Raw genomic sequence first — 13,699 nt, forward strand, 5'->3', positions numbered from 1 at the left:
GCTGCAACAGTACATTTGTTTAGGCTAGCATGAAGTCTGGATTGGAAAGTGTATATCTGGCTATATAGCAAATGCAGCTATTCAGTTTCATGCTACCAAGTTTTAAATGAAGCCTTTATTTCACTTTGAAAGAGTTTCTTAAATTTCTTATTTAGTAACGTCTATAAAACAGTTGTTCTGAAATCCTATAAAAGGAGAAAACAAGCAGCTTTAAAATGCATTTTCTTAATTTGAACATAACGTGACTAGTGATAAAGATCTGGAAGTTACTGTGTTAAAAAAAATGAAATTATTTGGTGCTTTCTAACCACTGTGCTACATGGTGTGAAACAGGCAATAAAGTGATGAATGAATGGTGAAAGCATTAAAGGAATAACTTCCAGCTAACATTTCAGCCACTACTGAAATAACAAAGAATTAGAGCCACTGACATTTTGTGGAAGTTTGTCCTTTAGAGACCTAAACCAAAATGGGATCATGCCACAATAAAACAGATGAAGTTGTGGTAACAGGTATTAGAAAATAAACACTGACCATCTTAAGCATTCAAAGCAGCCACTTCAGCTGTCTTGTCTTCAGCAGAGGAGCTGGGTAATGCAGACTGCCCAGCACTGAAAGATAAGATACTTACATAAAGACAATGTCTGAAATCAGCAGTTTAAACTTGGTCTATATACCCCAAACTTTGAATTACTCTAAAAATTTGGTGACTGAGACCTTTAAAATGGAAGTCAAGACCTGGAAAGAATTATTTATTCTTGGCTATATGAAATATAAAGGACGACAAATGTTTCAGATTTCATTTTTCTTAATGTGCTTTCTGTGGAAAGAGCCAAATGAAAAAAATTTATGTCAAAACATTTTTTTGGTCAAACTATTAAACAGATCATTAAAAATCTGCCTGTTATGTATGTGCTGACAATTTGATGTACCCAACTTAAGAACTTCTTTCTTTCCAGGAGCTACACAGGGTCTAGGTTCTTAATACAAGTGTTACATTAAATGCGAAAGGGTTTGACTTCATCATGAAGGATCAGAAATATATTTGCAATTCTTTTTAAATATAAAACTATTTGCCTCATTCATGCTGTTGGTCCCACAACAGGACTAACTTGACTAAGATGAAGATGATTTTATCATACTAGAGGTTATATTACATGTGATGTGATCCCAGTATGCATTACTTCCCAGCTTCAGGGAAATTCCTGTACAAACTTGATTCTTTTTTTCCTCTGACCAAAATTTATCTTTCCAAACCTGATGTTTTCATGTAGATGATACAGGTGTTGAAGATACACGTTCTGAGACAGTAACTTTTACAAGAGATGCTCTGTAGATCGGTATCTCTCAATAATCAAAGGTTCTGGTGTAACTAGAAGGACAGATGAAATGTTACATTTTTTAAACAGTTACCTAAGTCTGCAGTAAAGTTGCATGTTAAGATTTCCTATTTTACTTTGGGTCAGACTCCAGGAGTGGGGATAGATTCTGAGTTCTGTATGTGGCAATTCCTGGGAGCAAGGATCTCTTTTAAGTGGCCATTTCTGAGATCCACAAGAGCAGATTACTTTCTTTCCAGTTCTTCAGATCAGTTCCTAGTCAACACTTTTAAGAGCAGATTGAAAACGTTAAAAGAACTGCTCAACCATGCAAAACACGCAGCTCCACGTGCGATGCCACGTTCATACAAAAATGCTCTGAAGCTACTGCTTGCAATAATAACACAGATCATAGCAATGGACAATTTTTGCTGTGAAAACATTTATACTTCAGCCGTCAAGCAGTACATCAATTGCTTTAAACTTCCATCACACAAAATCAATGCATTTCTCGTGACAGGGAATGGGAAAGAGCTAGGCACACAGTCTGTAAGGGATGCAATGGCTTTGTCTGACACCCAGGCTTTGGAGTATTGCTCAGAGGGTAAACTCGGTGTGGGAGATGCAAAGAGCCTAGTTCTGCCCTTCAGCACTGGTCTCTTGACTGCTTTCTGTGTCTTGCAGCAGTGCTTTCCTTGGAAACAATTCAGCTCTGAAGTGCCAGGTTTGACAAAGGAAACTAACAGTCATGACTGAAAGTGCTCTCTTGAGAGCTTACTAAAAGAAAGAAAATTTATTTTGAACTTAGAAGTAATAGCACTCTGTTCCTTTTCAAGTGTATAAGATGTTTATACACATCAATTAAAAACAGATAATAATTTATTTTTTCCTTTTTTTTCTACCAGATGATTTTCTGGTCATTTGCTTAAGTAGAATTTGACACTTCTTGGGTCACTTGAAAACATGTAATGAAGCCCTAATGACAGGAAGGGATGACAAAGCCATCACTACTTTATAACCCACATTACACTAACTGCAAAATGACTGCCTGAATCAGTCCTCCATGGTTTCCACAGTGATGTGGAACAGCTAATCCCGTGCAAGTGTTTTTTGTCAGCAGGAAGAGAGAATTATGCTGTTAATACCAATACGATGATTTTAGTCAGGAACAGTATGTCTGGCACTGGAAGAAGCAGTGCCTATCTGCCACATAGGTGTTATATGATCTTGCATTACTGGCTTAATGACTTCATGTTACTTTATTCAAGTTAAAAACAGTCACCCTGCATCTGAACAGGGTAAAGAGATAACAACACCAACAGAAAACCAGCTTTGGTCTTAGAATCTCCATCTGCAATATTCAAATGTGTCTAAATTTTCATGAGGTTATGACCATCAGAAGTAATTTTTTTTAAATTTAATCTACCACCCTTACAAAAATGAAATGAGATTTCAATATAAGTTTAAAAAGACTGTGAAGAAGTAAGTTTGAAGGTGATTTAAAGAGGCTGTCTCTTCTGGGTTGTAGTCTGAGACATCCATCTTTGCTTTTGTATTGCACAAGGACACATTCATATTTGTGGATTCTACCAGGCTCTGATGTACCTAAAATGTGGCTCACAACTGAGCACACACATCCCAGAACGTTTACTGTTCTTTAAATTCTTGTATTAACTGATGTAATACACGTGTAATTTAAAATAAGCATTCAAGGTAAATGAATGGGTAGACTTTAACCTCAGTGCTTCAAGTTCCAGTCTGTACAAGACAACAAATACTGATTATCTGGTGGGATGAAGTAAGTGTTAGCTTTGGAAAAACTGCGTGGTAAGAAGCACTGTAAGAGGGAAGAAAACACAGGTGATATTTCCTTTCTGCAAATAGCTCAAAAAGAACCTGTGGGGAAAATCTGACTACATGTTCATGCGCCATCATTTTTATCTGTGCATATTCACAGTTGTAACAGCCTAACTCCTGAACTGACATAGCAGTCTTATTTAAAATAATTTTGGTGACTTTTTAAATACATAGGATTCCTGTTAGTTATCTCTATCAGCAGTTATGTTAATTTAGAAAGATAGAACAGCTTACCATAAAGTGCTTGTGCTAACATAAGGGAGGCAGCAGGATGTTATCAATGGGAGGACAGAGAAAATAGCTCCTTTCAGCCCCATGTTAAAGATTGGACCCTTAAAGATTGGACCCTCTGTAATTGGACCCATTTACAGAGATGTGATTAAATCAGTCCTAGATAGGAAGAAAGTTACCAAAGTTTCTAGCATTTTAGATGCACACAAAATCATTTAAGTCATCCAGACAGTTTCACAGAATCAAGCCTTGCTTTAAAGGAATTTAACAGGCACAGTTTAAAACATGTTAGCATTTCTCAAAATATGAAGAATGTCTTGTCTACTGTACAAGAAACAAGCACGTAGTATAAAGAACACCAGTCATTACTAGGTTGAACTAAGGACTGTGTAACATTGCTCACTCCATTCAAAACCAGAAGTGTCTTGAATTAAACCACTATAAGAACCACTTAACTTAAGGCATTTACATCTGAGCTTATTTGAATCTGCCTTTATAGTTAACATTGAAAACCAGGCATATACAAACCCATTTCATCCTAACACAGAAATGTTCACACCCTTGCACACTTCGTGCCAGCTTTCCCATGCCTGTGAGATGCCAGTAAGCTGTTTTAGAATTACACATGCTTACTGCACAAATATAAAGCTTCCTTGAAGAAAAGTTATCAAATCTGATTTTTTAAACTAGGTCTCCACAAACACCTGATAAAGTTTAATCCACAAAACTTAACTGCACATTCCCTGTTTAATGGTTTTACATTCACATCAAAGTGGTTTCACCCATTAGAAATAGTTTATTTTCTACATTGTTTGCAAAATTTATTTTTAGCATGCATTGTAATGAATGACAGAGGCACATTCCAACAGAGTACTACAGCTGTTTAAAGAATGAAAAACAACCAGTCAGTTTTCCCTCCACAACATGAGGTCTCATAACAAGATTAGTTTTACAACAAAGTGCTTATTCTTCAAAGTAATGCAGCAACACTTGAGCCTATTTAAGAGTTATTGTAGGCAGCCTCCATCAAACAAGTTAGTAGTATTTTGATAGGACAGCCATCCTGAAACTTTTGAAGACAATGTCAATATTTTAATAGCTGTTTCCAAAAGCCTGCAAGTCCCGTTGTTTTGGCAGGCACCGAATTGTTTAAAAATTGATCTCTGATCTGCAGTTACTGGATAGGGCAAGTGTTAGTGTTAGCCTGGTCAGTCTGAAACTGAGAGGGAGCAAAATGAGTAGAGTGTTTTGGGGGTTTTGTTGGTTTATTTTTTAAAGTTTTGTTTTATAAGTGGATAGTTAAATATATTTCAGGACATTTGTAGGCTTTCTATTAAAGCCACTTCTTTAGGTGACCCCTTTTTTTTTTTTTACAGAAAAAAGTCCTCGCATGTGCTGCGTTATCAAAAGGACCAAAAAGGGGAAATAATGTTCCTTGAAACACATAGACAAGTTATTATAAGCCTACTAAGATGGTAATCAACAAATAGGGTTGAACAATATCTCCAAGAAAGAGTCCAAAATTAAAAAAACCTGAGAGAACTAGATTTCAGATTCCTTTATACAGTGTTAGGAGTTGGTTTGCATGTTGCACTTTTCTCCATCAATTAAATAAATAATTTCTCCTTTTGATCAACTAGGTACATTATTTTTAGCAATAGAGTTCACTTTCAAATTTTAAGGTGCACATATAATCCTTTCTACCACCCTCAATATTTTGAGTATTAAGAAAATTTTCTTAGGAGTTTAACACACTTTTCTCATTGTTCAGTAATCACTGATATGCATAACCTCCGCCAAGAGTTGTCTACAGTGAACCCTGTAACTTTTAATGATGCCACCATAAGAAAGATGACTCAGGACCTTCCTCCCAGTGTAAGAGTCATGGGAAACAAGAAGCAGGGCAAAGATGTCACTAAGCCATCAAACATAGGACCAAAGTTGAATAAAATGCCTTTTTTCAGAACTTAGCCACAATTGTTTGTGTAATCTTCACAGTGTTTTGCTAACTTGCTTTTGTATTCCTATACTTCCAGGAAATCCAAAACCATTTGCAGCTACTGGTTCATTGTTAATAACTGCAGTTGTCTTTAAGAATGATTCTAAGTTTTGTAGATAAATGGAAAGTTACTTACGACAGTAGAAAAGTTCCACTAATACGATAACTGTCCATCTTTCAGTATTTCTTTCTCAAGAACATTCAGGTTTGGGGCCTGAACCAGATTAGGCTCTGAAAATAGATTTTTGGATAGCTCTAGAAGCAACTACTGTAATACATAACAGATTTTAAAACTGAGGCATTTTGGAAGCAGTCAACACAGTCTAAAATTTTTATGCGATTTGTAACATATTATGTACTTCTGGCTCGATTTAGATCAACATCAATGCAGCAATTACCAAGAAAAACCTTACCACTCCAAGGCAGGGACAAAGACACCTCTTCACATGTTAATACAGATACTACTGCTGGTCCTTATAGAAGTTAGTCAAAGCAATAGCAAGGTATGTTGAAACAGGAATAAGCTACACGCTCATCAACATTCTTGGTTACTTAACATAGCTATGCCAAAATTTTCAAGCCCCCAGCTGAAATGGCTATTCACTGGCAGATACTACACAATCAATTAATGAAACTTTATAGTGACAGAAATGGCAAGGCGCACATAAGGAAGAAAAATGCATTGGCACTATTATTCCAAAGGTGAATATTTGTAACTTGGTTTCAGTTAGGAGAAATGTTACAAAACTGGAAGATTTAATTAACTAAATAGAACACTTTTCACCAAAATACATAACTAAGGTTCTTCTAACAATCAATTTCCTCAAAACAAAAAACTAACCATAAATCTGTTATTGACAAAGACCAATGCTTTTAGCTCTGGAAGCCACTAAACTGAAATATCCAGACATCTGAAATTATCAAGTACTTTAAACTCCCATTAAATGCAGTATATCACATTAGATATCCAGGACTAAAAAGTCTACCAACAGTTTAAAATAAACATTCACATTTAACAAAAGAACATGTATAGGATAGTTCTTCATAACACTTTTTTCCAGGAATCAAATTACATCTGTTATAGTTACGATGTCCCAAATACTCCTTTGTAAGCTACTGAAATTTATATATAGTATCTATTAGCAACACAGAACTGATTTAGTATTCTCTTCAGAAAGCATCTGCTCAAAGTTGAAAATCTAGATGACAACATTTACAGTGTTAAAAGTGCTTCTACAATGAATATACTGTTCAGATACACAGTCTCAGAATACTTCGTGAACTCTGAAATGGTTATCTAAGGAGGGAACGTCATCAGCAAAATGCAGTTGATCATTTATTTCCACACCAAATTCTTCAAGTATCTGTACAAATTTCTCATGCTCTCTTCCAATCCATGACCTCATTGTGTCAAACACTTGGTACGGTGTAACATGAGCATGAACTTCAATTCCTGTCTCTGCAAGTTCTTTCAGCATTTCAGGGTAAGTAACCCAAGTATTGCTTCCTCCCGAGTGACCACCATCCAACCAGTACATTGCTTTTATGTTTTTTAAGAAGGCATCCGTGTTCTTGTCTTTTTTAGCTTCCTTCAGCTCATAAAGCAGCTGGTTCAAAACCACACAACCTTTACTGAAGCCAATCAAAGTAAACGACACTGCACCTACAGCAGACGGTATCATGAAGTTCACAGCAGAATTATTGGAGCATTCACAATCTCTCTCCCTTTCCGTGGATGAGCAGCCATTTGTTGTAGGAACAGACTGCGGCTGTGATTTACAAGCAGCTATTTTTGCATCCTTGCTGACACCATGCACACTTTTCTGGGACAGCAGAATATTCTGAGAGAGTCTGAATGCATTAACTAGCAAAGCATGGAGATGCTTGAAAGCTCCAAAGTCAGTGCTGTGCTCTGGTGCTCCAAACATGTTACTGGCCACAAAGTTGTCATAACAACTGAATTTGTGCAGATGCATTCGAGAACACTTTATGACCCAAATAAAGCTATTGGGGAACCGGCGAGCAAGTATGGTAGCAACATTTTCAAAACTCCAGTGCTCCCACTGAAAGTTTTCTGGATGGCAAGACATGATGTCATGATAGTTCTGAAAAATTAAAAAAAAATAAAACACAAAAGATGCATTACTTCATTCTGAAAAGACTTCAGCTCCAATGTACTCATATTTTTAAGAAAGGACTGAAGAGAGAAACAGGCATTAGAGGTGCTCACTTGCTAGGCTTGCAGGACAAGAAACACATTAAAAAAAACAGATGCATTTAGATTTACTTATTCTACTTTAATATTTTTACCACACTTTTTAATGTCCCCAAAATTAATACAATAAAAATAAGCACGTGAAAGTATTATTAATTCTTGTTGACTTCATGCCAAGAGAAGATTAAAGTATTATTCAACTTAGTATGACACAGAATACATAATTTTACTGTATTATCTCCACCTACAGAAATACCAATTATCTTATTTCAAATCGACAACAGACTTAAAACTTTGTAATAAGTTTTCTATCTCATATACAGAAAAAAAAAATCCCTCTCATTCAGCTGTAGGAAGTCTTTATTGCCCTTGTTCACATCCATAAAGGGTATAGGTGGAAAAAACCTACCCCAAGTCATGAATGGTCTTTATATCTGAAGTCATAATGGCAAAGAATACTACTTCATTTATTTTATTAAGATATAATGAAGCCATACCCAGAAATGGTAATCAGGTAGGGGTTCTAAGGCCATCCCAATCCTTAAAATAAAAAGTTCTGCATCTTTACCTTGCAGAAAAGGAAAGCCTTTTCCTTAAAAGAAAAAGCCACCACCCCTGCTTTTGAGAAGTAGTAATGACATTTGAGATTAGCTGGCTATGCAAAGTGCCAGAGCATGCAACGTTACAGAGCTTGACCATGTGCGCAGGGACAGCACTTCAGGGTCTCTGCAATTTCTTGCCAGCTCAGAGACCACAACTCAGGGCAGGCTGAGAAAGCATCAGATTCCTGTGCCCGTCAAATTCCTCCAGGACAGCGTCTGGCCTATCCGTACACCTGCACGGTGACGTGGTGTTCTGCCTGGTGAGGACAACTTGCCATCTTAGGGTTTCATCATCTTGTCTCCACTGACACTCCCTGACACGCTTTCAGACACTGCTATCCCCACTATAGCACTGGGCAGTGCTTCAGTGCTGGAGCGTGTCCAGAGATGGGCAACAAAGCTTGTGAAGGGTCTGGAGCACCAGACCTGTGAGAAGCAGCTGAAGGAGGTGGGGTTGTCTAGCCTGGAACGAAGGAAGCACAGGGGAGACCTTATTGCAACTACCTGAAAGGAGGTTGTAGCCAGGGAACTAGTGGCAGGACAAGAGGACAGAGTCTTAAGCTGCACCAGGGGAGGTTCAGGTTGGACATTAGGAAAAATTTCTTCATAAAAAGGGTGATTAGACATTGGAATGGGCTGCCCAGGGAGGTGGTGGAGTCACTACCCCTGAAGGTGTTTAAGGAAAGACTGGACGTGGCACTCAGTGCCATGGTCTGGTTGACACGGTCGTGTTGGATTGGACTCGATGATCTTCAGAGGTCTTTTCCAACCTGGTTCATTCCGTGAAGACGACTCAACTCCCCTGCACCGCTGCTCCAGCTCAGGTTTCCAGAGGGCCCGTTCCCGCTCGCTGTGCCCTCCGGTGACGGGCAGCGAGATGCTCCCCGGGGGCAGAGCTCTGATGGCCCCGGCAGCCCGTCAAAGCCCACCCGCACAGCCCCTGCAGCGCCGCTGCCCCGCTCCCTCCCGCAGCCCTGCCGCCGTACCTGCACGTCCCCCGGGAAGTACACGACGTGGTGCTGCGGTAGCGGGGCCGGGCCGCGCGGGGCGGGCGGCGGCAGCAGCAGCAGCAGCTCGTTAGCGCGGTGCGGCTCCGCGCCCGGCACCTCGGGCAGCCGCAGCCACGGCGGGCTCAGCCGCGCCGCCGAGAGCCCCGTGTTGCCGCCGCTGCCGCTGCCGCCGCCGCCGCCGCCGCCGGCAGGCCCCGCGGCGCAGGCGGCCGGCGCCCCGCAAAGGCTCATGGCGTTGCCCAGGTGGAGCGCGGCGGGGCCGCCGAGCCCCCGCAGCAGCGCGGCGGCGACGGCGGCGGCGGCGGGCGCGGGACACCGCCGGCTCATGGGAACGCCCGCGCGCCGCGCGCCCGCCGCGCTCCGCGCCTGCGCAACGCCCCCGGCCCCGCCCGCCGGCCCCGCCCCCGGAGCCCTCGGGAGGGAGCAGGCAGGGGGCGCCGCACGTGCGCGCCCCGCGCCGGGCCGGTGCCCCGCCCCCGCCGTGACGTCACGGAGCCGTTATAAGGGCAGCGGCGGGGGCCGTGAGGGGGTGTCTGTGTCCTGCGGGATGGACAGGGGGAGAGGGGGTTTTGTGCGTGCTGTTGTGCGAAACTGTGCGTTCTACGCGGCAAACAAAGCAAGGAAACAGAGTCTGTCCTTTACTCCTGACCGTACCCGGTTGCTTTCTCTGGAATTTTGGTATTTCACGTATACGTTCCTTTGCCGTGTTTTCCTAGTCTGCTTAAAAGCACTTGTATGCAACCCTGGGAAGCCACCAGATGCCAAGTCTGACTCTCACTAGTTGAGTCAGTTGTGAAGGAAGCAGCGTTAACTGACCAGTGATTGTGTAATCAAGTAATCAAACTATTGACTGGTTTCTTCTTGTTGGAAAACTCAACAAATGAAAGGAACTATGGTGATACTAAGATTATTTGTTCACGTAGCAGGCTAGAAACAAACAGAATGCTTTAGATTGGCTTGTTTTCTAGGTATAAATTCTAACCTGCATGTTTTTGTGCAGCCTGGTCACAGAGATTCAGTTTGAGCAATGATGTGTTCATGATCTCCTTGGCACACTTCTACTTTTTGTGAGTATGTCTTTGGGCTCGTTACAGAACCAGCTAAACAGTTCTCAGTTTCTGTGTTCTGAAGCTCATCCAAAGGCTCTTCCAGAAAGCAGACCTGAACCTTTGTCACTGAGGGTCCACACAGACGCTCAGAAGGACATCACGTTGTGATATATACTTGGGATTCCATTGTTTACTATGTGAGCAATACATATTTTTCTTTATTTGTAGAAACCAGAACAAAGTTGATGCCTGGCCCTCTTGATGGAGTAAGACATTTTAAAGGATATATTTTCTCTTTGTGTTTCTAGGAATAACAGCGATTAATTAAAATTTTTGTTGACTTGTGTTTTATAGATGTTTGTCTTAAACTGCTTATTTTTAAACTTAACACTACTTTTTTTTTTTTTAATGAAAATTGTCTTTGATATGTTTTAAGCTTGTTTCTCAAAGCCTGAAAAAGCAAATCCAGCTTCTGGTCACCAGAAGATGGTGCTGTGTGGTTCAGTTTGAAAAATCTGTATGAGAACAGTTTATCTGGTTATAACACCCTTATAGGTGTTATAACACCCTTCATGTCTTAGAAGACTGATATCAGAGGTGCATTTCAACAATGCTTTTTTTTTTTTTTGTTAGCAGATAATTAGACAATATAGACAATATTTCTAATGCCTTTACTATAAAGCTAGCAGTCAGTTCCAAATTCAGTCTTTGAAACTAGAGTTCTTCTGGGAATTCCTGCCCGTGCTCCTAGGAGTTTTCCCTGTGACCATGCCCAAAGGGTATAATCTGACTGGAAACTTTCTTAATGCCTCTGCTAATGAAGCAAAATTATTTAGGAAAAGAGCTGTAGCTCCTTCATGCACCTATAGAACTGTCTATTTCAGTTCATAGAGGCAGATTTTCTTAATCCAATTTTGAGCAGTTCTGGTTCATGCTGATGCTAAAACTTTTAATTAGAAGGGCCAGTGAAGCCGTATCACTTCTGTTCCCCATTAGGTCCTGTGCTAAAGCAATATTAGGTGAGACCTACTAGATGTATACATGTAAGAAAAAACCAAGTGGTCTGCTTTTCTCATAGGAAGATGATAATTTAGAAAAAAAAGCCCAGAGAAACTGAGGAAAAATAATGCCTGTGCTCTGAAAATCTGTTACTTGGACCTAGGTTGGTAAGGTTTGCTTGCAAAGGCAGAGCTCTGTTATGATACCTGATGAAGTAGTAAGGATCCATCAAAGGGAAGTGGTAAGGAGAGTGAAAGTTTCCAATGTAGTAATTATTGTTGAGAAATGTGAATAATTACTATCAGTAGCATGGAAAAAATAAATCTGTGCTCTTATCCTCCCGTGGCCTATATTTCCTCCCGTGGTTTCTCCAGATGAAAGATTAACTTGCCCAGAATGGTTTACAGATATTATTAGTGTTGTGGTGACAATTCTGGTAACCAAAGTTGATACTGGTACTTCTGCCCAGAAATCCTTTTACAGTGTGTTCATTATGCAATTGTTACCAGGTAATTAAAGCTAATATACAGGGTGGCATACAGGCTTTCAGCTTCATCCCAAATGCTACGTGAGCCTTAAGGGAGAACGTGAACATTGGTCTGTATCTTCATCAGAATGCAGATACACAATTACCAAATAATGAAAACGGCTCTCTTTTGGTTATAGGAAATAATGGTGTACATGACATGATTTTCCCCCCTTAAAATAGAAAGCACCAACCTATTCCTACTCTCAAGAAGATCCAAAAAAATCTTCCATGGCATAATATAAATTTTAATGGAGACTGATCACTCTGAGTTTGCTTCCAAACTTTGTCATGTGGCTACTGAAATAAGTAAGCAGATTCAATAATTGTGTGTATCAATCCTTAAAAATATTACCCATGATATACTGTATTTTGAGGGGCCTTTGTCTGCCTTCATGTTTGTTCTTTTTTCTGTGATGCCTCATTCCTCTTCTGCTTTCTTCTTCTTTACGAATTTACAATTTTTTCTTGCTCTATTCTCTGTTATCGTAAAAAGAAAGATGTTTTCTTTTTACATGTTGCTGGTCTTACTACATCTGCTCTTCTTTCCCCACAGCAGCCCTCACAGTTTTTATACATGGGATCAGTCATGAGCTGACCACTGAGTTGCAGCAGAACAGCCTGTCCCGCATGTGCAGCTCACTGCTCATTTTTCCTTCCTTCTCTAGGTGGGACAGGGAAGTAAAGTGCATAATGTTTTTTCATGACTTTGCAGAAATCTACCAATACATCTCAGGGAGTTTGGCAGAAATAATGTATATTATGGTTGATTAGCAGTGATGAGAGACGTGAATTAATGTGTGAACATTAATTGCTCTGGAGAGAGAGAACGAAGGGCTTACTCGCCTCTTCAGTCTCTCTGAGTTCCCATACAGGCCTTTTGTGGTTCCTGCAGAGGGGTTGATTAGTCTAACCTGGCAGAGGCAACTACATCTGCAGTTTCTAACTAGAAAGAGTACCACAGCAAAAGTCATCTTTATGACACTCAAAGAACTTTTTCTGGAATTGTTTCTGTTTCATTGCCTCTATAGCATGTATGCTAATGCTTTCACTTGGATCCCACATAAACAGCACAGAATAGCATTCTGGTTGTATCATTTTCATAGATCAAGAAAATGTGTTGTGGTTTGTTTTAATCATAGCACTTAGACTAAAGCATTTTAATAGGTGCTTTACTGAAATTCTAAGTGAAGAACAACTGTCTCCTGATGTGACAATAATAACTTTAGCCAAGTATTCCATATATTTGAATTTATATCTGTTCATATGTAGCAACTGTAATATTTCATGGTATTTCAGTGATCTTCAGAAGAACATGCTTCCTGCCCAACTCATGTGCAGTGTGCATATATACATATTTGCATATCTGTGTATTATATTTTGTATTCTAGTTTCCTTTTAAACATTTTTTAACTGCATATGCATTGAAATTGCCAGTTTGCATTTTGGCAGAGGATTGGAATAACTGTGAAAACACCTGGTAAAAACTGGTCGGAAACTCCTTTGCAGTTGATATGCAGCTGTGTCTTTCACTATTGAGAGAAAGTGCTGGGCCTGGCTCATCATTCTTTTGGGTATAGTAACACTTTAAGGACTCAGTTACCTGTCTCTGTGGTGGTGTGCACAGAGAAATTCCCAGTGGCTGCATAGTGATGAATGGCAGGGTCTTGGCTTGTGATTTTAATAGTGGCAACAGTTCAAATGAAATTACAGCTATTATGCTCCATTATAAGTACTAAACAATTTACTTCTGCTGAAATTCCTACTGACAGCTCTGCCTGCCAGCATCCATCTTTTGTGTGTGTATGGATATTCAGGAGATCATAGGGGAGAATAAATCACTCTCTGGGCAATTTACTGAGTTGTATGAAAGTGAGAATAAAAGCTTTTCA

General features: G+C 40.0%; 1 protein-coding gene across 1 annotated transcript; it reads right to left on the minus strand.

The window, feature by feature from the left end:
• Nucleotides 1-2,559: 2,559 nt before the first annotated feature.
• Nucleotides 2,560-9,560, minus strand: CUNH2orf69 (chromosome unknown C2orf69 homolog). Its single transcript, XM_027725703.2, has 2 exons — nucleotides 9,210-9,560; nucleotides 2,560-7,511 (listed from the first exon to the last, which is right to left on the minus strand). Exons 1-2 carry the CDS (start codon nucleotides 9,558-9,560, stop codon nucleotides 6,672-6,674), a joined length of 1,191 nt encoding a protein of 396 aa, XP_027581504.2. The 3' UTR covers nucleotides 2,560-6,671.
• Between the last annotated feature and the right edge of the window lie 4,139 nt (nucleotides 9,561-13,699).

Source organism: Pipra filicauda, unplaced genomic scaffold, assembly GCF_003945595.2.
Source record: "Pipra filicauda isolate LSUMZ 115617 unplaced genomic scaffold, ASM394559v2 scaffold149_size4050908_pilon, whole genome shotgun sequence".
NCBI classification, from domain to species: Eukaryota; Metazoa; Chordata; class Aves; order Passeriformes; family Pipridae; genus Pipra; species Pipra filicauda.

Bases quoted from the DNA above. Each gene is read 5' to 3' on its own strand.
- CUNH2orf69 (XM_027725703.2), bottom strand. From the start codon at position 9,560: ATGAGCCGGCGGTGTCCCGCGCCCGCCGCCGCCGCCGTCGCCGCCGCG. The intron at 7,512-9,209 runs GTACGGCGGCAG...TTAATTTTTCAG, and splicing joins ACTTCCCGGGGGACGTGCAG to AACTATCATGACATCATGTC.